The sequence below is a fragment of the Epinephelus fuscoguttatus genome, linkage group LG18 (genome assembly GCF_011397635.1).
Source record: "Epinephelus fuscoguttatus linkage group LG18, E.fuscoguttatus.final_Chr_v1".
Classification (NCBI taxonomy): Eukaryota; Metazoa; Chordata; class Actinopteri; order Perciformes; family Serranidae; genus Epinephelus; species Epinephelus fuscoguttatus.
The window spans coordinates 15,632,267-15,659,634 of NC_064769.1; the positions used below are offsets into that span (position 1 = coordinate 15,632,267).

A 27,368-nucleotide genomic window follows, 5' to 3' on the forward strand; every position below is an offset into this window, starting at 1 on the left:
TGTACAGAATAAAATGAATTAATGTACACAAAACTGTATTTACACACCAAACCACAAAAAAGTTTGCCACAAAAAAAAAAAAAAAAAAAAAACTCATTTCGAAGGTCCATTAAAAAATAAATCCAAACAGAAAAGTTGTCCAAAACTTCCCTTGTCTTGTGGGGCACCATCACCAACAAAACATAAGCATCTGTTAGAGCTGAAGAGAAATGTCTTCTAAAAAAAGAACTCATGAAATCACATGGCACGCTGAAAGGAAATGATATCTCACCCTGTAAGAAAAATATTTCTTCTTGCACATGACATTTTGTTTAACACAAGCAGCTAAATTCAGTGGCATCAAAACAAGTTCATATTAAACGTTCAGTAACAAGAACAGAATCCCATCAGAAATATACAAACATAATAGTCATGCCAATCAATAACAATGTGGAATATCCAAACGATGATTACTTTATACACTTTAGAGTTACGTCCAATAATACAGCCCTACACCAAACTCTATTCAGTGCTCAACAAGGTTTAAGTATTTTACAATACCAAAAAAAGCATATATATATATATATATATATATATATATATATATTTTTTTTTTTTAAAAAAAAGGAGAATAGAGGAAGAGGTAGCGGGAAAGAAAGATAAAAGGAAGTAAGATGGCAAAGAGGAAGTGGCATATCAACTCAAGAGAGACTTTGCTGAATAGAAAGAGGTTCAGTTATGGATGGTAGCAGTTTTCATGCATGAGAATTAAAAGATCTAAAAAGAAAATCCTTCATGTACATTTTCAGTTCGAGGTGTGTTTTAGTAGGTTTGACTGAAGGTTCTAGGATTTGTGAAGCATTATAAAGGTTTCGTAATGTCTTGTGACCTGCTTTCCTTGGCTGTTACATGCAAGCCAGCATCTGATTCCAAATATCCAAATACGAATGTTTCTCTGTTCCCATAAGAACTTCAGACCCTTGCAAAAATAACTTCATAAGACCTCAAGTCCTTTATGTTGCAGAGACAGTGTATCAAATGAACCTTGTGTGCTAGCAGAGCCTCGTATTAAAAGCTCAGAAAAAGGGGCTCCAGCTGAATGTGCTTATGGAGATAAGAGTCTGACAGGTGCTTGATGAGAGCCACACCGTCTCCATCAAGCTGAAGTGGAGCATGCCCAGCGCAAAGCCACACACCATATCAGTTAGGTGGTGTTTCCCCAGCAGCACCCGGGACATGCCCACCAGGAGGGCCCACAGCACCAACAGGATGCGCAGCGGCACAGCCAGGACCAGGTGGGACAGCAGGAACTTGGAGACCATGGCGGCCCGGCTGGCATGAGCAGCGGGGAAGGAGTAGATGTCCATGGCAACGCAGTCCATGAAGCCTGGCGTCATTTCCCAGGGTCCCCTGCGCTTCACCAGTCTCTGGACTCCAGCAACGGTCATGACATCAAGAATGAGGGCTGTCGTGAAAAAAAGGGAGTTAGATTACACAGGCAAGTCAAACTAAGTCAAACTACTACTTGAAAGTAGTAGTTGACCCTCCCTGTAGTGCCACCATGAGGTTCAACTTTGTGCTTTTGAGTGAAATGTCTCAACAGCTATTGGATGGATTGTCATGACATTTGGTGCAGACATTAAAGGAGCTATATGTAAGAAATCTAAAGCAAATAGTCATAAAATCATCCTAATATGTCACAGAGACTAAGGAATAATGTTCATACAACATACTGATCTCACCGACAACAATAGTACAGCCAGAATATTCGCATTTAAAAAACATTTTTACGGTCCGCAAAACATTTTTATTTTTTGAATTTGTGTTCAGGCCTGGTGCGCCACCCACCGCCATCTACCAGTCACGCAGTCAGTAGAGTCTCAGCATCAGTTACAGTTACGACTGAGCTACAGCAGCACAGCAAGCAGCATTAGCAGTGTCCCAGTACATAGCATTAGCAGTCTCCTCAGCTGTATCCCGGCAGCAGCGTCAGCAGCAGAGAAGCTGGACTTGCTCGAACGGTCCGCTGGAAAACCGAAGATCAAGGATGCAGCGACGCGGCCCTGCCACGGCAGCCACCCGTGGGCAAACAATCAGTCTCCAGCGTGCCGCTGTCCAGCAACCTCAAATCTGTAGGGGAGGGGGGGGCAGGGGGTGCTCCCCATCATCAGCTCACCATTTTAAATGGTTCAGGTCTAAAAAACCTGCAACACTGATGACGTTCCCATCGGCCTTTGCTTTAATTCATGTTCAGTGCTAATTAGCAGAGGTGGAACCAAGTCATTGTTTTACAAGTCATGAGTTGCAAAACATTGTCTTTGACCTCAAGTCCCATGTCAAGACAGGCAAGTGCCAAGTCAAGTAAGTTAAGACTGACATGTATCAAGTCAAGTCCAAAGTCAAAGACAGGCATGTTTCGAGCCCATGTCAAGACCGGAGTCAAGTCCCAAGTCCTAAATCAAGTCCTAAATCAAAACTAACAAGTCCAGAATCAAGCCCCAAGTCAAGGCTAACAAGTACTTAGTCAACTCCCAAGTCAGACTGACAAGTCCCAGGTCAAGTCCCAAGTCAAGACAGGCAAGTCCGAAGTCAAGTCCCATGTCATGTCCCATGTCAAGACTGACAGGACTCAAGTCAAGTCCAAAGTCAAGACTGACAAGTCTCAAGTCAAGTCAAAAGTTAAGACAGACAAGTCCTAAGTCAAGTCATGACAGGGAAGTTCTGAGTCAAGTACTAAGTCAAGACAGGGAAGTTCTGAGTCAAGTCCCAAGTCAAGTCTTAAGTCAAGTCGAGACAGGGAAGTCCTGAGTCAAGTCCAAAGTCAAGACAGGGAAGTCCTGAGTCAAGTCCCAAGCCAAACATTTCTAGTCAAGACAGGCAAGTCCTAAATCAAGTCCTTCATCATAACTAACAAGTCCAGAGTCAAGCCCTAAGTCAAGTCCCATGTCATGTCCCATGTCAAGACTGACAGGTCTCAAGTCAAGTCAAAAGTTAAGACAGACAAGTCCTAAGTCAAGTCAAGACAGGGAAGTTCTGAGTCAAGCCCCAAGTCAAGTCTTAAGTCAAGTCAAGACAGGAAAGTCCTGAGTCAAGCCCCAAGTCAAGTCCTGAGTCAAGTCCAAAGTCAAGACAGGGAAGTCCTGAGTCAAGTCCCAAGCCAAACATCTCTAGTCAAGACAGGCAAGTCCTAAATCAAGTCCTTCATCATAAATAACAAGTCCAGAGTCAAGCCCTAAGTCAAGTCCCATGTCATGTCCCATGTCAAGACTGACAGGTCTCAAGTCAAGTCCAAAGTCAAGACTGACAAATCTCAAGTCAAGTCAAAAGTTAAGACAGACAAGTCCTAAGTCAAGTCAAGACAGGGAAGTTCTGAGTCAAGTACTAAGTAAAGACAGGGAAGTCCTGAGTCAAGCCCCAAGTCAAGTCCTGAGTCAAGTCCCAAGTCAAACATCTCTAGTCAAGACAGGCAAGTCCTAAATCAAGTCCTTAGTCATAACTAACAAGTCCGGAGTCAAGCCCCAAGTCAAGGTTAACAAGTCCTGCATCTAGTCCCAAGTCAAGGCTAACAAGTCCTGAGTCAAGTCAGTGATGCTTTTAAAGTTTAAAAGCATCTATTGTTAAAGAAAGTGTGGCTGAACTTAATCATACAAAAGCAGTGCTGACATTGCACTTTCATAGCATATAGCACTACCAACCACTGCTGAAACACAGTGGATTTTGTATGCTTCTGCCCTGGCATGTATTTGTTGTACTGTATTTAACTCATCACATATTGGAAACATGTCTATAAATTTCTCTGCATATATTGGCTAGGGCTATCAAGTGTTTTCAAGTCAAACTGCTCAAGTCCAAGTGATGTCATGAGTCATAGGTGAGGTAAGGTGACTTGAGTCCACAAATTTGCTAATAAGCAAATGTAAAATGCTAACATGCTAAACTAAGATAGTGTACATGGTAAAAGTTATACCTTTGAAACATCAGCATGTTAGCATGTTGAAGTTAGCATTTAGCTCAAAGCCCCTTTATGCCTAGGGACAGCCTCACAAAGCCGTTAGCACGCCTGTAAACTCTTAGTCTTGTTACACATGTAAACAGTGCTGCACAGAACAATAGTGATCAGAGTAATATACAGATGATTAATATCTGAGGGTGACAAACTGCCTCAGTTGACAGCATGGTTTTATCTGGACTTTTTTTTTTACAATGCAGTGAGCCTTCAAAGAAAGCAGAAAACAACTGTGGCTCAAATGTAAACAGATATCTTGGTGACCGAGAATAACCGATAAAGCTTACAATACCGAGAAGCATTTGCTATGAGTCCACATGCCAGACATTTGTGGATGCCGTTTATAGCTCTATAGCACTCCCAAAAATATCTCCACCATCGCCATCTTTAACCTCTGTTTAAGTCTGCCATCTTCACACACACTCAACCAGCCACGCGCTAAATAACTGTCAGTTGTCTGACATATTGGTTATGCTGCCCTACTTCTCATTCCAGTCGCCCACTCCCTGTCCTAACAGGGCCATTATTTTAAACTTCTGCTCCAGCTCTTCAAAGGCAGGCTGGTGAAGTGGGAGAAAAATGTAAATGCCAAAAGAAGAGATGAAGGGACAAGAGTAAAGAAAAGGAAAAAATTGTTCAGGACATGAGCTAAGCAGACAATGATACTGGTGAAATGTGAGAGAGGAGTTTGCTGTCGGGCCCTATGGTGCCCTCTGGCAGTCCACATCTCAAAAGTACAGAGCGGAGGCAGAAGGTGAGCCAAGCAGTGAGGCATCATATTATCAGCAGTAAGGTCGAGCCTGTTTGTGGTGCCCTTCAGCTGACTAAAGCAACAGTGATGATTCACTTTGTCTCAGTAGGACTGTGGGGATAAATAAGCAAAATTTGATTTTTCATTTTGCCTGGTTTTTCCCTGAAAAATCCCAGTTGTGTTCTCCAAAACACCTGCTCACAGACTGCGTGAATCATTCGTCCCCGCCAAGATTTCTTATCTGCAGTGTGTGCTGTCACTGTAAATAGTTTTCCAGTGATTTTAGCTGTGAAACATCGTCAGCACATACATCACAACTGCAGTCAGCACGGTGTAGTAACATGTTTTATGTCAGCCCCTGATTCACACAGCACACAGTCTCTGATCACACATAAACTGTCAAAAACATACACCATCAGTGAGTCAGTTCTCAAACTTAGATTTACTGTTTCAGAGGAAACTGTTACATAGAGAATAGAAACCTTAGCTCCAAGAAGTGCAACAGGTGTGGGCAGATAATTGTTCAGGGTGCCAGACATCAACTTGCATTGTGGGGGAAATCCCAAACACGCTGTTTCTCACACTAGCAAGCTTATATGGAGGAGTACTAACAACTGCTATGCTTTGCTTCCACTGTCAACAAGGCTGTGTCTGCCACAGACTCTAATTGACTCATTGTAGTCAGTAGATCAGTTGCAATACAGGGAACTCTAAGTGTTAGGCACTTAAGGCCCCGGGACCCCAACCCCGATCCCCACCTGCAAAATGTCACCGAACAACCAGGAAGAGACTCAAAATGACCACAAAAGGATACAAAGGAACTGCAAATAGACACAAAATAACTACAAAAAGGGGCAAAACAACCACAAAGAGACACAAAATGACACGTGACCAAATGATCAGTAATCGCAGGTGTTCAAACAGGTATTTTCATATCGAATGCACAACTTTTGTGTTGTGCATTATCTCAGTTTAAAGGGATAGTGCACCCAAAAATGAAAATTCAGCCATTATCTACTCACCCATATGCCGATGGAGGCTCAGGTGAAGTTTTAGAGTCCTCACATCCCTTTCGGAGATCCCAGGGGAGAGGAGGTAGCAACACAACTCCACCTAATGGAGGCTGATGGCGCCCCAGATTCAAACGTCCAAAAACACATAATTGAAAGCACAGGTGCGTGAGACCAGCGAAAGCACGTGAACACACATGAAGGCGGTGCCCATGTCTCACAGTCTCGCGCAAGTGCGCACACGTGAGCACGGTACACAGAGTGGCAGTCAGAGCTACAGGCTACAATGAGGCTAAAAACAGAGTTCAAATGACGTTTTTCCACACAACTTTTTATGTCAGGGCTTCAGGACACTTGAATCACTACGGACGAGCAGTATGAAGATATTTTGTGGTTTCAATTATGTGTTTTTGGACATTTGAATCTGGGGCGCTGTCAGCCTCCATTAGGTGGAGTTGTGTTGCTACCCCTTCTCCCCTGGGATCTCTGAAAGGGATGTGAGGACTCTAAAATTTCACCTGAGCCTCCACAGGCATATGGGTGAGTAGATAATGGCTGAATTTTCATTTTTGGGTGCACTATCCCTTTAAACTGAGATAATGCACAACACAAAAGTTGTGCATTTGATGTGAAAATATCTGTTTAAACACCTGCAATTACTGATCATTTGGTGACGTGGCGGCAGTGGAAACAAGCTGTAAACACAGCACTGACATATCATCACCTTTTATGTTGATACGGTGAACTTTACTCATCCAGCAAATAAGAGGCAACAGTAGCATTTGAGTCAAGTATTTAGTCTCCTTTTAGCTTTGTTTTTGGTCTCTTCCAACCATATCTATCACTTCAGCCACTAAATGCTCCACGCATTTCACTGAAGAAAGTTGCCAACTGTGGCCAAAAAAGTTCTTGATAAGAGCGGTAAGAGTGAACAAAAACAGAAAAGTTGTGGGCCGGACAGTGAAAATGAGTTGCACGCCGCTACAAATCCCAGAAGAGCTGAAAGGTACTGCAGAGTGGGGTGATAATTCTCTGTGGTTTTGTCACTATGAGTGTCTCCATTTACATACAGGTAGTCATGTGATCCTTTGTTGATATAACAATATTGGTTATAGCTGCTTTAAAGGATTGTGGCATTTCTAAATTATTCTGCTAACTGAGAGTCAAGAGCTGCACACAGATAAGCCCTCTTGAAATGTAATGCTAAATACTGAGCTATCTGTTCCACCAAGCATGGTGAAAAATTAATTACAGACAACAGCTACGTGAGTAACGAGCATGGCCTCATCATGTCTGTTTGTTCCTGTCACCTCCCATGCAGGCGTCGACTACAATAAAGAGAACTGAGCATTTAGAGGACAACAAGACTCTGCCTCATTTATCTTATCTGGACAACAGGTGCGGGTGATGTTCCTTTTTAAATCAATGTACAAAGGGATTGTGCATGGGATGAGGTAAAGAAAGATTCTTTGGGAAGTGGAGTAAAGGAAACACAGAAGAAGAAACCAGAAAACACCACAGCAGAGCTACACCTCAGCTGATAAGGACGGGAACATCTGCACAGTCAAGGTCTGCTCTGGGAGTGTCTGACTTGCTCAGTAGTCTTGCACACAGTCCCAGTCACTTCAAAACACTATATGGAAAATATTTCTGCGCTGCACCGTTCATACGCTCGTGGCAGCAGGCTGAATTAAACCAAACCTGACAGGCCAGTCTTGGCTGATTACTTCCCTCTTAGGTGAAAACAAAACACAATTTCAGTCAGCATTAAATATTAATTCCCCACCCACTGTTCAGCGTGTTCGTAGATTTTCTCCTGACAGACCTCAACAGACCAGAAATGATCCTGGGCCGACAAATAATGAACAAGCATTTGGGGCCGGACAATATCTCAAACACAATACAACAGTGTCCTAAATCCAGAGATTTACTGGCCTCCAATCAGAGCTCAACGTGGCCACAGCCAGGAGATTTGTACTGTGTGTTTGTCAATAATCTGTGTTTGGGTCCAGACTGTGCATGTGTGTGTACATGTGCACTTGATACAGGTCCTCAATTCATGCTGTTTTAATTTGATTTAATCGAAAACTGTGTAATACATAGAGATGGCTGGCAAATATCATGAACCATTTTATAATCTCATGCAACTCAGCGCTGCAAAAATGCTACCTTTGAGTCAGTGCTTTTTGCATGGCTGTTTTGGATTGGAAATTCCAGTTGGTCCAGTATTCAGCCACGTGTATCATTACCAGAACCCCCTCCATATCATATCACTCCTCTTCTCCAGCAACTTCAACAACTTCCTGTTAAATTGCATCTATTTCAAGATTCTGCTTCTCAACTTTAAGGCCCCTAAACTCCTTCATATCTACACACCCTCCTGTACTCTTAGATCCTCTTCTGCACTCCAACTCACATCACCATCTGCCCACTTGACCACCATGGGTTGAGCCGTTCTGGCCCCCCGCCTCTGGAACTGTCTACTCCACGACATTCGCAATATTGACTCCCTTTCCACTTTCAAATCCCGTCTGAAAACACACCTTTTCAAGCTGGCATATTCAATCTGATTTAATGTAACACACATACTGAGACTTGCATTGATGATGGATTTTATACCTGATATTTATAATTGTGATTTTTTTGTCTATTCTATTGTTACATTACATAATGTTAAGGTGTAACTCATAATAAGACAGGACGCTCGGCCACCGAATGCAATGATTGGTCAGAGTTTTCTTAGAACCATATGAGAATGGTATAATTATGAGTTTTTATCTCTGGTGGAATTCACTTACATTTTAGTGTGCCATCAGCTTATTAATAGCATTTTAACCTAAACAAAGAAAAGCATAAAATTTCCAGAAAGGTAAGTGTCACTTAAAAATGTAAAAAGAGATATTAAAGTGCATAATAAAACCATAAAAATAGAGCTTATTTACATACAGTATATATATATAAAAAAGTGCCAGGGGAGGATACCCCTGTCCCCTGGCAGAGGTCCAGGCTGTGCCCAGCATGTCATCAAATCCTAGAAACACCCCTGCGTACACCTGACCTGTGCAGGATTGTTGTGACTGGCTGCATATGGCAGCTGTGACTTGATCTACCTCTTGGCAAAGGTAAGTGAGGATGGCAAAGAATTAAATGTTGAAAACAGGCAATTAATTTATTATACACTATTATACTATATGTTTATTAACTGGCCCCTAGCCTCCTGTCATTTTGCAAGAGTGACCCCTGAGTAGAGAAAGCTGGGTATCTGTGAATCAGATTGTAGGTGATGTGTGTAAAAACAGTCTAAGTCAAAATGCAATAGAAAATTCTGTTGACTTTTTTGCTGCTTTTGTCTGTTGCTGAGGGACAGTGATTAACAAGGGTGTTTTTTTTATCATTAAGTGCATGAGTTTGAACTTATTAAGTATTCATGATGTTTGCGTTTTAGCTCATGGCTTCACAATGGTTAATAAATAATGCATCCATACTTTGTAGAGCAAGTTAAGTTGCCATATTGTCATGAAAATACAGTAGCCTAAATGAGCCAGCTGACTGATTCACAGGTGAAAAGAAAACAGGGTGCAGTCACCTGTTTCAAGTTTTGACAAAGACAGAATGTGAGTCAGTTTCACCCCAAAAAAGGAAAGATTTTAAGAGCATGTCAGACTTGCTCCTCCTGTGTGGTGCATGCTGGGTATTAAGCTACTGCTGACGTTTGGAGAGGTCGGTGGTGAGTGTGGCATTTACCAAGCAGCAGGTTGACCAGGACCTCTTGTCCAGCCAGAGTGTTACTCCTGGTGAGACACACGATAGTGCCAATGATCCACGTGATGCCGTGCCCTGTGAGCGCCAACAGGGCGACCATGGAGCGGCAGCCTCCCCAGGAGGACGACGTGTAGGCGCACACCCCCATGCGCTTGGACAGACAGATGTCAATGGCGAGGAGGGAGTTCATCGCTATCCCCTTGAATGAAGGGTTCAGCTGCATGCAGTCATCCTCTGGCATCTTGCTGGGCTCTCTCCTGTCCTTGCTGCCACTGTCGGTAGGTTCCTCGCTCGGCTGGCTTGTTTGGTGCTTGATTTGACCCGGTCGCCTCGAGCTGCCTCGGCTCTCAGAGGGGCCAACACCGCCACCTCCACCTCCGCCGCCTCGGAGCGGCTGGTTCAGGGATATGAACTCAGGTCTGCTCAGGACGCTGTTTCTCTCCCGCGCCCTGGATCTCACAGTGTAACTGGAGGGCATGTTTTGGATAGGGCCAAGTTTCTCCTCTGTGGGTGCAACAACCGATTGTCAATCTGTGGAAGATAATTGAAGTGGTGCGAGTTCACCACCACAGTGAAAGCCCCCTACACCAGTCCTCCCCCTCCTGTGGCCTTAATAGATATATTTAGACCCAGTGGAATGTGTGATGGCCATGCTGTTTATACACGACCCATGCACGCTGGGAGAGCGGAGCTATTGAATGGCATCTGCCTCGGCCAATCCAGTGAAACCCGATCTACAGCATGGAGATAAAATAACAACATGAGCATCTTGTTGCGCCACAGCATGGCACAGCTACACAGCTAACAGGTGCTTCACTGCGTGTGCAAAACAGCCTTCAGTGTAGGAAAGAAATACGCAAGACACGGTGTTGTCATCTTACCAAGCGCAGGATGAATATGAAGCATCACTCTAAATCTGCCCTGCAGCCTCCATCACACCTCTGATATCCAGGCAGCAAGCAGAGAGACAGGGATCTACAGTAGCTTATAAAGCGATGCAGGCAAAACCTCAAACAGTTAACCATGAGCCAAAGCCATAAACAAAGGGGTGCGGGAGAGGCAGCCCAGCCAGTGCAGCATTTGGTGTTTCCGTGCGGATTTGACGTAGGTTTACGCACGATCCCGATTCAGCCTCCGCATTGCGCTCTGCTGAGGAGCGGAGTTCTCCAAGGTGCTTAAACAGACAGCGGCAGCACAGAGGAGGAGCGCCCTGGCATGATGTAAGCCTCACAGAGACAGAGGGAGCATTGTCACGGTGCTACCATGCGAGTAAACAAACAGCAAATACAAACAAAAGCAACCGAGTAAATAAATGCGTACATAAATAACGCGTTTTGGTTGTTAAGTGGAGAATAGCCTAAAATAAAAGCTACGTTTCACATGACATAGCAGCTATAGGAACAAATCACACCACATATTAATAAAATAATAAAAATGTGGTAGTCAGACCGCAGACTTGATTAATTGTTGATTATTTATCGTCACTGATTACAACAACATCTGGTCTGCACGAAAGCTTTTTATAAAATCTAATAAACTTTTTTTTTGGTATAAATGCTGATGTTACGTTGTATTGTCAAATGTAAATTACAGTTAAATATTACATTTAAATTAATCTAAACATAACATCTCAAGTAAATAAGCTAGATGAATAACAACACGTTATTATTATTATTATTAGTAGTAGTAGTAGTAGTAGTAGGCCTTGTAGTATTCATGCATCTCCATGTTAATTTGTAAAAGGAATATAATTTCTTATATATCTTGTACACATATTTGTATATTTAATATTTCTTTTATTTCTTGCACAATATATCTCTTCTTATATTTTTGATATTTTCTTATTTATTTTTCATTTTATTTTTTCTTATTTCATATTTTTCTATTTCTTGCACAACATAACTCTTTTTATATTTTTATATTTTCTTATTTATTTTTATTTTATTTTATTATTTGATATTTTTCTGTTTCTTGCACAACATATCTCTTCTTATATTTTTCTCATTTATTTTTTTATTTTATTCTCTTATTTCATATTTTTTTTACTTCTGGCACAACATATCTCTTCTTATATTTTTATATTTTCCTATGTTTTTTATTTAACTTCCCTATTTTATATTTTTCTATTTCTTGCACAACATATCTCGTTTTATATTTTTATATTTTCAATTTTTTTTTAAATATTTAATATTTTTCTATTTCTTGCACACATATCTCTTCTTATATTTTTATATTTTCTTATTAATTTTTTATTTTATTATTTCATATTTTCTATTTCTTGCACACATATCTCTTCTTATATTTTTACATTTACTAATTTATTTTTTGTTTTATTTTTTTTATTTTCTTAATTATCTTTCCTTATATTTATATTTTCTTGTTTTATATATTGTAGCATAATTCACTTTTTTCTTGCATACTTTTATTTTCTATTTCTATTTTCTTATACTTTCTCTGTGTCTGTATAGTATAATGTATAGCATAATAATATAATAGTAACTGTAACATCTAGCCTTTTCCACCCAGGGATCAATAACGTATTCTCAATCTGAATCTGAAATCTAATATTTAGGCCTATAATAAACGAGTAGCTAATATTATTTGCACGCGCTTATGTGTAACGGTTAAAGGTCGACAGACAAAATGCCACAAAGTATACTGTTCAACATCACACAGAGGATCTTCTCCCGTGAGGTTGTGTGAGGTGAACTACTCAATTATTAATCACTCTTTCTCTCTTTGCGCTGAGCTCCGCCGCGCCTACACTTCCCAGCATGCCTGCATCCCAGAGCGGAAGTGTCGTCTCAAAGATACTTATAAAGCTGCTTCCCAGGCAGCTGAAATAGACCAATGCGTAGCGGGGTGAACCTGCCGTGGCAGCGATGGGACGATCACAGAGAAATGACAGCTTGTGCAGGAATTTAGGCTGAGCTGCATCCCATCGCACACAGGACAGGAGCGCAACTGTCCAACTATGTGACAGCTGACATTTCTCCTTCCCGAGGTCTTATATTTTTATTTATTTTTCTAAAATCCAAGTATGGATCCGGTGAAATGGGTGGTAAAGTTGACCCGGCGGTGTCCTTTGGATGTTGCGGTGCTCCGTCTCTAACTCGCCGATGTCTCAGTGCTTGTTGGAAATGCTACCTCTCTCTGTGGGACGGTGAGATCATTTGCAGCTGTGGGGGAGAAATAACGGGAGCCGGTGTGAAGGAGATAACGGAATTACCTCTCTGACCGAAGAACTGTGTGAGCCGCCGTCCACTCTGAATTCCTCCAAGATCTCACCCTGCTGCTGGAGACACTGGAGACTTTCCAGTCAAATGTTTTATAGGTAGACTTGTTTTTGCATGTTGTTTTTGTCGGCTAAAGATAGATCACAGTTCATGCAACTGCACTGCATGAGCCGTTAATCCGCACATGCATCAAAAACGCTCAGTGTAGCGCTCTGAAATCGGTAAATGACACTTTTTATTGTGAGGCTATTGCGGATTAAATGTCCATAAGGCGGCTCCACATAATGTGAGCGTCACCTCCGAGCTGCCATTAGTCGTTTCTAACTGTCCGCGTGCACTGTCCAGCGCAACATTTTTGATTATGATTCATGTCACCAGCTGGACATAGCGCATTAGCCTTTGGATGGTCCACAGATTAGCTGTTATTGAGATAAAGCATCAAACACAAAGAGAATATGACGCCAAGATGTAACAGTAGTAGTTCGTGTTAATTATTCAGCTCATAATTAACCCGCAGCTTTTACGCACAGCTCTCCAATGGATGCATGTTGCCAAAAGGTCAAGTCCTTATGTGATAACGTTAGGCGGCAATGACTTGTAACCTGACAGCATGAAAACACCAGTGCACGGATAAAGGAAAGTTATTGTACCTGCGCTTGTTTGATGAAGTTGCGTTTACGCAGCGGAAAGCATGCGCTCTACAGATATGAAGATTCTCTGAGCCTGCTTTTTCCCTTCTTTTCTGAAAGTTTTGCATCAAAGATACATGAGAAAGACACATGAGACAGTCTGCTGTAAATAAACTCTTTTTAATCTGGTAAGCTTTTTTGTATTTTATTTTTATTTTTTCTAAACATGATGTGGATCGACCTGTGGTGATTTTCTTTGCTGTGTCCATGCGTCTTTTTTCTTCTCCAGACCTCTGGACGTTGTTGTGGATTGTGTTGCTATTTAATGCAATGGGCTGTATCCAGAGTATCAGGTGTAAGCCCAAGAGTTTCCGAGACAGTATCATCGTCCTGGAGGTGAACACTTCCATCGACCCAAACCCCACCAGCATCGACGAGTCATCCAGCGTGGTCCTGCGCTACCGGACACCTCACTTCCGAGCTTATGCCCGGGTCCTGGTGCCGCCAGTAGCCGGTAAAGAGACATGGACCATCGGCTGGATTCAAGCCTGTAACCACATGGAGTTCTACAATACGTATGGAAACAAAGGGATGTGAGTATCCTGGGCTCTTATGTATTTATTTAACTGTGTTGTCAGGCTTGTAATGAGTTGAGAGTTGAGTTGTGGAAAGAAGAAATATGTCTATAAATATTTCTACATAAAAAAAGTATAAAAAATATACAGATCTACATACACACATGCACCCATACATTCATACCATACCTCATACACCTCTACACAACCATGCAGACATTATAACTGCCATAAAAACAAAAATATGCAACATAACAACCCCCCAAAACTTCCACTATCCGTCTTTTGCTCCATTCAGTTCTGATGAGCATGTGTCGAGCACATCTGGCTGAGACTTGGGGATTAATAAAGGATATTCATTTTGAAATGAACAAAAAGGGAGGATAATGCTTCATCTGTGGAATATTAAACCCCAGTACAGTTCAGATTCAGCTCTGTAATTTGCTGCACTCCTGCCACAATTCAGATGATATCATTTAGATCAAGGTTGGACAGGTTACTTTGAAACTGGTTTTAATCACAGTCACTCTTTACCTCATCAGAGCTGGGGTCATGGGTTACAGAAACAAGTTAACATACGGGCTGCAACTAACTTTCAGTGACCATTAATGTGACAATTATTATTATTTTTGATTAACCTATGAATTATTTGGTCTATGAAATGTCAAAAAGGTTTCAGAGGCTGAGGTGACATCTTCACATGTCTTTTTTTGTCCAACCAAAAGTCCAAAATCTAGTTTTGCTTGTCAATCACCTGAACAAATCAATCATCAAACTAGCTGCTCATGAATTTTCTGTTGATTGACTTTAAACTCTTGTACATATATTTTATTGGTACCACCCAACTCTGACTGGAACACGAGATCATTTAAGACACTTTTGGAGAAGTGCTTTCGCCCAAAATAGAGAACTACATTGATAGAATTTTAAGTTTTGAGATCAGACTTCAGTAAAAAATTGCCAACTCAAGTACTTTAGACACTCAAGGCCAAACCCTTAAAATGTCCAGAGGAGAAAAAACAAAGAGTAGTTGCCAACCACCAAAACATTTATTTCAATGTCACTGTGAGAGTGTTTGCGTTCCTGTTTTTAGTCTCACAAATAATGATAAAATTATCCTTCAATGGAAATATTCTGCAGTAGTGAAACTTGTCTGTGGTTGCATCACTTTGAAAATATTACACATTAACATCTGCATGCCGGGAGATAAGTAAGAGATTTATGGAAAAGTAAAATAAATGGACTTGTCTGCGAGTGAACTTTAATGTTCAATCAGTCGCTCGGCTATCTGCAGTGTATGGGCTCGTGGCTGCATGCCTGCGGGCTACAAAGTACTTCAAAATCTGACAGATATGAGAGCAGGACATTGTGATGGAAAATAATTGCTGTGACCTTTCAGATCCCTCCACTTGTCAATACACAGTTAGGTTCTGCAGCAGCGGTTATAAACAGGAGAAAAGTCAGCTTTAAGAAAATAGACTCATGTCCCTTTCTTTTTTGTCAGTGTGAGTGTGTTTGGGCGATGTGTGTGTGGGAGGGATATCAGTACTAATGTTAGACAACTAGCATTCATTCATCTCATATCCTGTAGTGGGCAACCACAAGCTGACATGTACCCAGAATATGCTTTATCTATAGATACTGCATGCTGCACAGCTAAGATTAGAGACTCAGTCCCCTCCCAGCACCCCAAACTGGGTCCAGCATGTGTGTGTGTGTGTGTGTGTGCGTGAGAGTGAGAAAGAGACAGTAAACTGCATTTGTGTTTACAGTAATTGCCTCTTTCATCCAGGCCTGAATATTTACTCTTTTATCTCACCGAGTTGTCACGCTCTTTTGTCAAGTTCTTTTGTGTTAGCGATGTGCCGTTCATATTAAAGGAGCACAGACACATTCAAAAAAACTCCAATTTTAAAACACAATATAGACAGAAAGCAGCATAGCTCCCCACTTTGAAGCCTGAAGCATAAAATTGGAGACAGTTACTAATTGCCAGCGGCTGCATCGCCAGAGGAAATTGTTGGCGTTGTACATTTCTGCAAAAATACAGATACGTTACAGTTTTATGTTTCAGATGTATCATATCAACGTCTCTACGGTGAAGTAGTTGTCATTAGATGTATGTGAGCTGACATTTTCATTGGGAGACACAGGAGATGGTGGATGGCGTGACATTCTAAGCGAGAGGGCGGCCAAGCTGCCACCAAAAGCAGGTGTTTTTGAGTGAGACATTGCACTAACAGCAGCGATTGTGCCATCAAAAGTGCAATCTTTTCCTTACCACAACCAAAGTGGGGTTTGTGCCTAAATGTAACAACACATTAACTGTGTTGAATCGTAAAGAAATGTAACTTTTCAACATATCCACAGTAATAACGTACAAAAGTTACATATCTGTGCTGTGCGGAAATGCACAACGCCAACATTTATTCTGGTATTTGTTTTTTACTGGGCTCACGGTAGAGGAATCAACAGATAATCATTTCAATAATATTTTAAGATGTAAAAGAATCCTCTAAAAAGGACTTTAATTCTGAAAATACAAGCATTTTCCAGCTATTAAAGAGCAACAGTAATCAGCACTTTCCTAATGATGTGTGCTTCAGAACATAGCCCAAAAAGTGGGAATGTATTTGTGCCCAAAATGCAGCCAGCAAGTACAAAATTAAGAGAACAACACAGATATACCATATCAACAAAGGGGAACAGTTACCACAAGCTGGAACTAACCAACATGCATGTAACACATACATGTACAGTAAATACAGTGCTTTATATAGTGGTGTTTGAATGCACCCACCCACTGATCCCCTCTGTGTGCAGTGTTAACATATTTCTCTACCCGTATAGCTCATAAACCAAAAAAGCAGTTTATATATCATCATATTCCAGTATTGAAGTCATTACGACCACATTAAGGCCACCTATTCTCGATGTTCATTTTTGAAGCCGCTCTTAGGATGCGAGAGATGAGCCCGCTCTCGCTGCTGAGTCTCTCATACTAAGTAGTTTCTTTGATGGCAATAAAGCTTCGGCGTGCTGTAATTGAACAGAACAGCTGAGGACGGTAATGTGGATGATTTCTCTGTTGGCTTTGGATGATGTGCTCGGGATTCTGGACACATTCATAGTCTCTCCTCCCTGGTTGTTGCATTCGTCTCTTAGAATAGCTTTACTGAGGTACAGTGTTGTAGGGCTGAGCACATACCCATGTGTGATTACATGTCTCGTGCTGCCCTAAAAATTTAAAGTTGCTAAAAATAGGAACTGTGGCAGAAGCGAAACTAAAAAAGAAATTAATATTTATCTGTTGTTTAAGATTGACATCATTTGATAACAGCATTTATGGCTATAATGTTCCTTAAATAAGGTTAACCCTCGTCATGAACATGTATACTGCGCACAACACTTCCTGTTAAAGGAATACTTCACCCTCCAAATGACCATATATATGTCAATGATTCACCCTGTAAAACTTTGCTTTACTTGCATGCCTCTGGTGAACGAAGAATCCAAAAACTGACAGCAAAACTTATCAAACATCTGTTTACAAACTCTCACACAACTCGTGCAGTATCATCCAAGTTTCATTTATCCAGTGGTTTGCTCAGTACTTCCCAAACCAACAGCCCTTTCTGACAAGTGACTTCATGGTAAATGAAAGTTATCTGTTCTCTCTTCAAAGCCAGACTCCATTGACAAAAACAGCAATTTTACCTTAAAGAACAAAGGAGCAGTTGGTCTACCATTGCCTCGATTAGTTAGTCTTATTATGTGACTTTGGTGAATCTGAACTAACCCTTTAAAACACCACAGTCATACAATAACTCAAACAAACTAACTGACTGAGGCAGCGGTAGAGCAGCAGCTCCCGTGTATAGGAATTACAAATGACTGTTTTTGCCAGTGGAGTCTGGCTTTGAAGAGAGCATAGATAAGTTTCACTCTCTGTTCAGCTCCCTCTCAGAAATGTCTGTTTGCACAGGAAGTACTGACAACACGACTGGATAAATGAAACTTTATTACACAGTGCAAGTTGTGTGAGAGTTTATAAACTGATGTTTTGATATAGTTTTGCTGTTGTTTAAAGCAGGTTTCTTGCGGTTTTTGGATTCTTCGTTCACCATGGAGGCATGCAAAAACAAAGTTTTCTTCACAAATTCACTGTAACACAGGGTGAGAAACTGATATGTAAATAGTCATTTGTGAGCTACCGTAATTCTTGGTAGAGCACTGTGGTAGTCTACCCAAAAACACAGAGTGCAGGTGGTGAGGCTTGAGCATGCTGTAAATAATTAATTAATTGCATTGGCACCCTCTTTCTTCACCTGTACTCTATAAAATCGACCCAGTCCTCACCACCTGTGACAGGAAGCATCTCCTCGGTGCATTTATCATGTCTCATAAACACACTTCTGCTACTCCAAACCATCTGCCCGTGACATACAAATGAATGCGGCAGCAAAGTTGCAGAAACAGGAAATGAGCTGTGTTTCCGCGTTGCTCAGCAGATGCATGACTTCTCAATGAAGCTTTCTTCAAACTTCTAATAAGCCTGGTGTTATCAGAGCGAAAGCTTTGAATACTTTTATGTATCACCAATCTGGAGTTGGCAATTTCAGCCTATGAAATCAACTTTTATTAAGAGTTTTGTCATGCATTTTTACTGTATGTTGTAAGACAGCAGACATATTTTGGATGGATTTATTGCTGCTATCATGGTGATGACCTGAATGTGGCTTAAGATGACATTCATTCAGTCAAACCTTTGCTAGGACTTTCAGTATTTCAACCACTAAAGCAATAGGTCAGGCATGTCCAAAGTCCAGGCCGGGGGCCAACTGTGGCGTGCAGATGATTTTAAACAGTCCCCTGCTTGTCTTTCAAAATATACTGTATGCAGCCCACCACACATCATTGGTTAATCAAGCAAGATCACTTTGTATTTCGTCTGTTCGCGTCACACTGGCAGGACTATCATAGAGTTTACTGACATACTAAGCAGGCATAACTAATGTGTGTTCATAAACAAATGGTAAACAAGCATATGAACAATTACCTTGCTAGCAGCAGACACAGAAAAGTTTCAGTTATCAATTATCAGTTGCTTTGAGCCAACAATTTAGACTTCTTTGCTGACTTGCTAACTACTTTGCACACACTCTGAGTCCCAACTTCCCGTGTTCAGGTGTTAGAGCTCACACAATATGTGGATATAAATATTTTTTACACAAGCACCCCCTCGGCAGCTGCAGAAGTGCCCTCTGAGCAACAAGCACCCCTGATTTAGAATCACTGTGCTAGAGTGCATGCAACATTTACAACAACTGACATGCTCGGGAGTCACAGTGCGAGGCAGTTCAGTATTTTTTTTAGTGAATGGTTTGTAGCATCCCTGCGGTTCTGTCAGACACACACCACTTATTGCAGACCGTTTGGCTGTGAAGACACAAACAGGAAGTGAGCCATATGTCTGCAACGCTTTCCCCACTCATGATCAAAGTTCCTCAGCAGGTAGACAATGCCACTTTGTACCTATGTGCAGTCGACTCTGCTTCATGCACCATTATCGCTTGCTGCCGCAGTGTGTTCTTGCTTTTGATGTGCGGTTATAGATTACTTTTCCACCTGTTTCACAGCAGTTCATGTGCAGGACCAGGTTTCAGTTTGCCTGTTAAACAAAGCAGCATTTAGGCAGTTTAGTTTACTGCTTAAACAGAAGCACCACTTGATGATGTTATGGACAGTACATGTAATGATAAAATTCATCAGCACATGTGCTTGTTAGGCTATATTGTCTGTGCTGGAGATCTATATCAAGCCCTGCTCTCATAAATAATAAACAGGAGACGTTTCCCACTGAGAATCAGATGCAGATATTCAGTTAAAATAATGTCTGACAAAATGGAGAATTGCTGCAAATTGTTTTGGAGGCATCAGTTGAGAGGGTTAAGTGATTTTTCAGACCAGAAATGTACACACACACACACACACGAACACACACATGCATGCACACACACAAGGGCCAGCTATTATCATGCCTGACATGCTAATCTCACCCCCTGGGTGAATACATAAATCAGAATGCGGGGCCAGGCCAAGCAGGCAGTAAGTCATGTGGCCGGTGATCACACTGTTATCTCCTCTGTCCTGCTGATCCTCGACTTCAGGGAATGAAAGGTAATCTTTTTCCTGCTGCGGGCAGAAAATCCATAGGTGGACAGACCAGAGGTGCCAGGTCACTTAAGCCGTTCAGTGTCGCCTGCTGTGTGTGTCGCTATATTTTATTGTTGTGTTGTATTTTCTCCACCGCAGTTTGAAAATTTGTGGAAAGATCCGACTGTGAGGCTTTGAGTCGACTCCTTGTGTCTGTCATGTTATGTGTTATTGGACCTACAGGGATATCAAGAGGGAGACTTGTCACACTATTGAGATGCAAATTATAAGCTATTTATACAGAGAGGATTAGACAGGAGAAGTTTTTACACGAGGAATCCCTTGCTTTGGTTTAGTGCACCGGGGATGAATTTAAAGGATAATTCAGGGTTTTTACAGCTTGGGGCCTATTTTTGTAGTTTTTGGCTGTGATTTAAATCACTTATAGAAATGACAACATGACAAAAAAGAAGTCATACGGGTGAAGAAACAGCTTATTTTGAAGAGAAAACAAAAAGTAAAAATATGGACCAATCCTTCTAAGTTTACAGACAACTTCCTGGTTCAACTCTGGCCTACTGTACTTGTGCATGCACAGTTTTGCTATGTAATTAGGCATAATTAAATTTCACATAAGACATTATTTTACCATTAAAGGAAGTGTTTAAATAGAAAATGGCTTGATTGTTGTTTTTTGCTTTTATTTCTTGCCGCCATAAGACTCAGTTGTAGCGATGATGTTGTCCTAACTGAAATACATGATGACTAAACCTATGGTGAAAAGACCAAAGGTGTAAAAAGCAGCTATTGTCCTTTAACCACAACAGACATGTAAAGCTACAGTAGGTGACAAAATCGTATTTTTTTTCATAACCGTCATTTTACCGTGACAGTAGTACGTGAAGCAGATAATCTGTGAAAAAATGCTCCTCTGCCTCCTCATAGTGCTCTCAATGTCATTTGTGAAAAACTGTCAAACTAGCAGTCCTGATCAAATATAAATTAAGACTGTGTTGCTGCATTGCCTATTTCTCACCTCAAATGTTTTCAGAAACATATTTTAGTGTACTGTTTAGCTGTAAAATGAGAAAGTTTGTGACCATCCACCATGTTGAAAACGATGCATTACTCACCAGCTGGAGCAAACTCTCTGATTTTACAGCTAAACAGTACACTGAGGTGAGAAATAGGTACTGCAGTAACAGAATTTCAATTTGATCAGCGCTGTGTAGTTTGACAGTTGGACCGCTTTTGTTTTTGTTTTTGTAAACATATTTTAGTGTACTTATGAGCTGTACAATGAGAATATTTGCTCGAGCCAGTGAGCAGTGCTTTGTTTTGGCTCGACTGTTTTCAACATGGTGGGTGGTCACGAACTTTGTCATTTTACAGCTAAACGGTACACTAAAATGTGAGGTGAGAAGAAGGCAATGCAGGAACAGAATCTTGACTCATATGTGATCATTGCTGCCTAGTTTGACAGTTTGACTGCAGTTCAGGAACAATGACCGACATGATTGACAGCTGCTCTTTCTGAAAATGTGATTGTTCAAAGTCTCTCATCATGGGCTAGATCTTCTAAAGCCTAAACAACAGAGCCAAGAGAAGCTGCAGAAGTCTAGTGTTCTTTTAGACCACTTGAATTAGAATATGCTCAATTTTTGCCCAATGACGCAAAGCTAAACTGCTTACCTGAGCTTCAGTTTCTATGAGCTTAACCTCTGCATAAATCCTCATTTGTAACTCCTTTCAACTTCCAGGTCGAGTTGGGAGCTACCCGACCTGCGTGATGGCAAAATCCAGGCCATCAGCGACTCGGATGGGGTGAACTACCCGTGGTACGGCAACACTACGGAGACCTGCACTGTGGTAGGCCCCACCAAGAAGGACAGCAAGTTCACTGTTAGTATGAATGACAATTTCTACCCCAGCGTGACCTGGGGTGTGCCCGTCAGCGACAGCAACGTGCCTCAGCTTAGCAGCATCCACCGCGACCAGAGCTTTACGACCTGGCTGGTGGCCATTAACCAGGCCACCTCAGAGACACTCGTCCTGCAGACAATCCGCTGGAGGATGCGACTTCACATCCAAGTGGACCCGGAGAAGCCTCTGGGCCACAGGGCTGTTCTGAACGAACCCGTGGCCCAGGAGCAGCCCCAGATCCTGGGCAAGAACGAGTCCATCCCCTCTAACGCCATGGTTAAGCCTAACGCCAATGACGCCCAGGTGCTGATGTGGCGGCCAAAGAATGGCGACCCCGTGGTTGTCATCCCACCCAAATACTGACCTGTTTCACTGACCAGACTGGCCTTGGATACCTTAACAGTATCATCTCTTATTTGTTGTCTTTCTTATGTTCCCACTTGTCACCAGCTCTCACTGCTTTAACCCTTTCCTGTCTTTTTTTTGTTGTTTTTTTGCCTCTACGTTCTTCTCTCTTACATTTTGAAAAAGACTGACGGAGAGAAAAACAGGCAGAGACAGACGAAACCAGCTCTGAGAAAAAGACCAGCTGTTGCTCTGAGGTGGGGGATTGAACACACTTTCAAAACTGGAGCGAACAAACCGTAACCATTCTACCTTCAAACTGGGTCGGGTCGCACTGTGCTAAATGAAATCATTGCAAACATGAAAAACGAGAATTACTTTGTTTTTTATTTCAGTTTTATATTTTGGCTGTCCGGGCCATGTGATATGGGGTTTGTGAGCGTGGGTGGATTGAAGTATTTTACATGACCATGTCTGTGCATGGGCTACAAACATGGATATGCACAAACCTTGTGTATGAATACCAGTTGTGTTTTTATTTATGGGCTGGGAGAGAGTGCATTTAATTGTGTTTGTTGTTGTTGCATTGGGTGACATGCTAGATTTTAGTACTTTTTTTAAAAACAACATGCAAGACATTCAATCCATGCTGCCTTAAGTTTACATCGCTTTCCACTGCAAATTTTTAGCCTTAAACCAAGTGCAATGCAGTATTTTGCTCATTTGTCCCGTCTCTTCCAGACTGTTGGTGCTGGTATGTGTGGGTTTAGGACAGGAAGGACACCACAGAAGAAGACCCGGCTTCTTTTATGTTATGTTAAAGTTACCTGACAAATGTATTGTCTCACGAGTACAACCAGCATTATGCGTAGACAGTTATACAACCAATCTAACTAGCTGTGTTTCAAGTGCATTATGCAACCGAAGAGATGCTCTGTGCTGATACAGAGTACACCAGTGAAGCCAACACTTGTCGATAGCACTCAACGAAATAACGTGCAATAACAACCTGAGCAAAAAGTACTCAGAAGCGCTCCTCAGCTACCCTCATTTCATTCACTTTATTCTGTTTAGAGGCAGTTTTAGCATTCAACAGAACAAGTTTTCCTTTATCACTCCATCTCAGGGCCCCTATTTCACTTCCTTCCCTTCTTTCATCCATCCTGTCTGGCCTTCTCTTTCTCACCGCAGTGAGTGACTAAGTGTTTGCATTGCTCACATTGAACAATCAATACTTTGATTAATACGCAGCCACAGACAGGGGAAATAATTTTTAATAACAGGAGAGTAAACACAGCAGGATCTCTGCTGCGCTGTCAATCCTGACAATCTTAATCACATTGTATTCATTATTGTTGCCTTCCTTTAAATCAATAGCATCCCTTTTCTTTCTGTAATATTAAAGTCAAAACATGCCTCTCATGTTACGTGTTTTTGTCCCTCTTCTGCAGTCATCTGCTATCTTCATCCACACCAGTGTTCTTCCTCCCCCTCTGCCTTCCCCCTCTTCTTTCTCTCATTTTTTATCTGTTGTCGAGGCTGAAAAGCAGAGCAGGAGGCATGCAAGTTTGATCCTGACTGCACGGTTGGCATATAGATGACCCACTTCTCTGCCCTGCCAGTTGTAGCTCTCGCTGCAGGAACGTGGGGTTTGCCTCCCTTTATTTCACCGCCGGCAAGTGTAAGACACAAACACACGCATACACAAACAGCTCTGGTCAGCTAAATACCAACATTAGACGAGATGATGCCGGTTAAGCTTTTAATCTTTGAGAGGGGCTGAGTTAAAACTCTTAAAAGCAGAGAGAAAGGCTGAATTTGGCATCATGGGAAGCCAAAATATTTATATACGCATACTTTTTTGAGAGTCTGTTAATGAGCTCTGTGAGAGTTTGTTCTGTTGAAGGGCCGTTTTTCACTTTCAGATGTCACAAACATCTCGCAAGCTCAGTGCGCTCTCCAAGTTCCTGCGTTTTGCCTCCAACCAAAGAAATAATTTGCATGCAAGCCTGATCTGCTCCTGTATTTCACAAAGATCAGTAAGCTTTTGCTGTTTCAGTGTATAAGCGTTTCCTCACTAACAATGAATTTTATCCAAAATACCCACATTTTGAAACATCTTTTTTAGAATATTCTGTCCATTTAACTTTTTTTTAACGTTTTTTTGATTTAACTGATACTTCTACCTAGACTGTATAGGAATAGCTTGACACTTTGAGAAATACACTTATTTATTTGCTTTCATGCCGAGAATCAGATAACATGATCGATACCACTCTCATGTGTGTACACAGTACGAAGCTACAACCTATTAGCTTAGCTTAGCAAGCCTGGATTTGTCCAAAGACACCAAAAACACCTACCAGCACCTCTAAAGCTCACCAGTTAACACATTATATCTCGTTTGTTTGATCTGTAAGAAACAAAAGTGTAAAAATGACAAGTTGTGGCTTGATCAGGATGTTTCCAGTCTTCATGCTAAGCTAAGCTAACCGTCTCCTGGTTGTAGCTTCGTATTTAGCGTATACCAGAGCGATATCAATCTTCTCATCTAACTCTCGGCAAGAAAGCAAGTATTGACAAAAATGTTGAGATATTTCTTTAACTGTGACTCAAATGGTTTCAGTGTACAAGCTTACATTCTCTGCAGAGCACCATGTGGATCAATGCGGTACAAGTCAAATGATATCTAGCCAAACCAGAGCTCAAACATCAATTCACAATGTCCATCTCTTGCCACCAGCTACATTGCTTTATAGCCACATTTTAAGCCCACACATGGCTTCATATAGACACTCCTGCTTGGCTAGGTTCATGCATAATTGCGACAGCCTCAGCTTCAGGCTGGGTCGCAGGGTGCTGCGGTGAAGGGAGAGGAGAAGCAAAAGGCTATTGGGGGACTGCTGTCATAATTAGATCTGCTGTGACACACTTATATGCCCTAGATGGACTGAACTGTGCCGAGTCGTGCCATGCAACGCGAGGGCCAGCTAGAGTCATGGCTGAGGTTTAAGTGAGGTCAAATAGCAAAGGTCAGGGTCAAAGTGTTTGTGCACTGGGAGCCGTCAAAGTCCCAAAATGTCCCGCAGACAGGCGAGCGGCCACGAGGGAATGAATACGAAGGGTGACAACAAATTGAATCCATTCAGACATTAAAGCCGGCTTAAAATAACAGTGACATTTACCACGCGCAACTTGGATATCAACCACAAGTTATTTTAATTTGTGGTTTGTTTTGAACACGGCGACCTTTCACCTTACGTAGTATTTGTAGCTGCCTCGTAATGTCTTGAGATGACCTGTAGACTCACTGGGTAGTGCTCAACCTGGAGTACATGTAATGTGATTAAAATTTGACACGCAGAGTGTCCCATACTCACATGTAAGTGTGTGTGTTGATGTGAGCGTGTGTGTGTGTTAAATCCCATTTGAGGGATTTAGGCAGGATGAGGAGTTTCACTGATGTGCTTCCGTTGTTGTTGAGTCATGATTCTTTCTTTCTCTGGCTCTCTCACACAAACACAGTTCAGGGAAGGTTATGTCCTTGTCGTAAAACAGGGACAGAGCTTGCCCTCTCTCTCACACACACATACACAGACACAAACACCCTGAGGGGAAAGGAGCAGGCCTGGCGTGGTATCTGATTGTCACAGCAGTGTCACATTGGCAGCGAGAACTAATTTATCAGCCCGGCACGTGGACCGTCTGAAGACATGCACATGCTGCAAAGCCATATGCACAAAACACACCTGTTTGCTAATAAACAAGAAGTGAAACATGTGTTGTGTAACATAAAAGAGAAATGAGGTCTTTGAGTGGGTGCCTGTCAGCTGTCAACAGCATTTTATGTTATATCATAGGATAAGGATTTTAATCGTCTTCTGTGAGTGTGTGTCTGGATCTGTTAAAGATGTGTTAATGATGTGTATTTTATGTTCACACCATAGAAGAACTTCATAAATGCTTTATGTGCTTCCTTACTACGCCACAGAAAAACAAAACCGCTCGGTTCGTTTGCTGTATGGAGGGCAAAAGGTGCCAAAATTGGACAAAGCCAAAACTATGCAGTAGTAACTTGTGAAATCTAAAACTTCCTGGCACTTAATAACAGGCCTGTTTTAAGTTGTTATTTATTTCCAGAGAAACATCACAAATGCAAAATGTAGCCACGTGAAGGATTATTTGTTGTAGTGTTTTCTGCTTGTAAGGCCGTGCCAAGTGAACGAAAGCCTCCTCTCCTAAACCCACACCATCACTTCTGAGGGCTGCTAACCTTTGCTTCAGATCCTGATGTAGTTATCCCAAGTTATCCCATCCCAACATCCCAACTTCACACTCAGGACCACCTGCCTTCATTTTCCTGGCTTTCACTTTTGTTTCTATCCCATAAAAATTCATCTCGCTGTTCTCCTGACTTCAACAATGAAAGCATCATGGTTTAAACACAACCCTAAATGTAGCACATACAGGAATATGAGCGACTATCTGTGTTTCTCATTCTGTTTGGTTTGTTTTCTGGAAATACGGCACTGAAATAGTCAAATCAGTTTGTGTTCCTTTGTTCAGCTTTGACTTCTACACCAATACTTGAAAATGGGTCAGTTCTGGCAAATATTTAAAACTGTGAAAATGCACAACACTGGGGAAACAAACCCTGAAAAAAATATATATAAAAAAGGTCTTTTTCATGAATGAATAAAATGTACAAATATTATCTGTTGTCTTTCCGTTTCTTTTTAGCGTAGAAGTGGAGACGTATTTTTCTACTTGCTGTCTTCCTTAATGCTAATTATACTGCATTAATCTACTACTTTCATCCATACATGTGTCACTTCAGGGTGGTTTCCTTTCCAAACATGTCGGGCTGTGTGTTCATTCACCGCACAAATCAAAGAACCAGATATCCTCTGAGCTATGACAGAAAGAAACATAGTCTTGAGTGCTGAACTGAAAAATCTTGAAAGCCTGCACGCGTACGAACAAACCCCGAGGCTGC

General features: G+C 41.7%; 2 protein-coding genes across 7 annotated transcripts; one reads left to right on the forward strand and one right to left on the reverse strand.

Moving 5' to 3' along the window:
* Nucleotides 1-10,663, reverse strand: LOC125905599 (inactive phospholipid phosphatase 7). Its single transcript, XM_049603671.1, has 3 exons — nt 10,390-10,663; nt 9,491-10,242; nt 1-1,444 (listed from the first exon to the last, which is right to left on the reverse strand). Exons 2-3 carry the CDS (start codon nt 9,984-9,986, stop codon nt 1,056-1,058), a joined length of 885 nt encoding a protein of 294 aa, XP_049459628.1. The 5' UTR covers nt 9,987-10,242; nt 10,390-10,663; the 3' UTR covers nt 1-1,055.
* On the forward strand, nt 9,650-27,086 carry fam78ab (family with sequence similarity 78 member Ab). 6 transcript variants are annotated; one of them, XM_049603675.1, is made up of 4 exons: nt 9,708-9,786; nt 13,494-13,561; nt 13,663-13,966; nt 21,865-27,086. In XM_049603675.1, the coding sequence occupies exons 3-4, from the start codon at nt 13,704-13,706 to the stop codon at nt 22,388-22,390; spliced, it is 789 nt and encodes a 262-aa protein (XP_049459632.1). In that variant the 5' UTR covers nt 9,708-9,786; nt 13,494-13,561; nt 13,663-13,703; the 3' UTR covers nt 22,391-27,086. The 6 variants fall into 6 exon arrangements, with proteins under 6 accessions (XP_049459634.1, XP_049459632.1, XP_049459633.1 ...); XM_049603674.1 differs by lacking the exon at nt 9,708-9,786 and adding an exon at nt 12,329-12,842; XM_049603677.1 differs by lacking the exon at nt 13,494-13,561 and having other exon boundaries at nt 9,650-9,786.
* The last annotated feature ends 282 nt before the right edge of the window (nt 27,087-27,368 follow it).

What these genes read in the sequence shown, in the direction of transcription:
- LOC125905599 (XM_049603671.1), bottom strand. Translation starts at nt 9,986, where the DNA reads ATGCCCTCCAGTTACACTGTGAGATCCAGGGCGCGGGAGAGAAACAGC. An exon ending in CCTGGTCAACCTGCTGCTTG is followed by an intron (nt 1,445 to 9,490) that starts GTAAATGCCACA and finishes TTTTCACGACAG; the next exon opens with CCCTCATTCTTGATGTCATG.
- fam78ab (XM_049603672.1), top strand. Translation starts at nt 13,641, where the DNA reads ATGCGTCTTTTTTCTTCTCCAGACCTCTGGACGTTGTTGTGGATTGTG. An exon ending in ACGTATGGAAACAAAGGGAT is followed by an intron (nt 13,967 to 21,864) that starts GTGAGTATCCTG and finishes TTCAACTTCCAG; the next exon opens with GTCGAGTTGGGAGCTACCCG.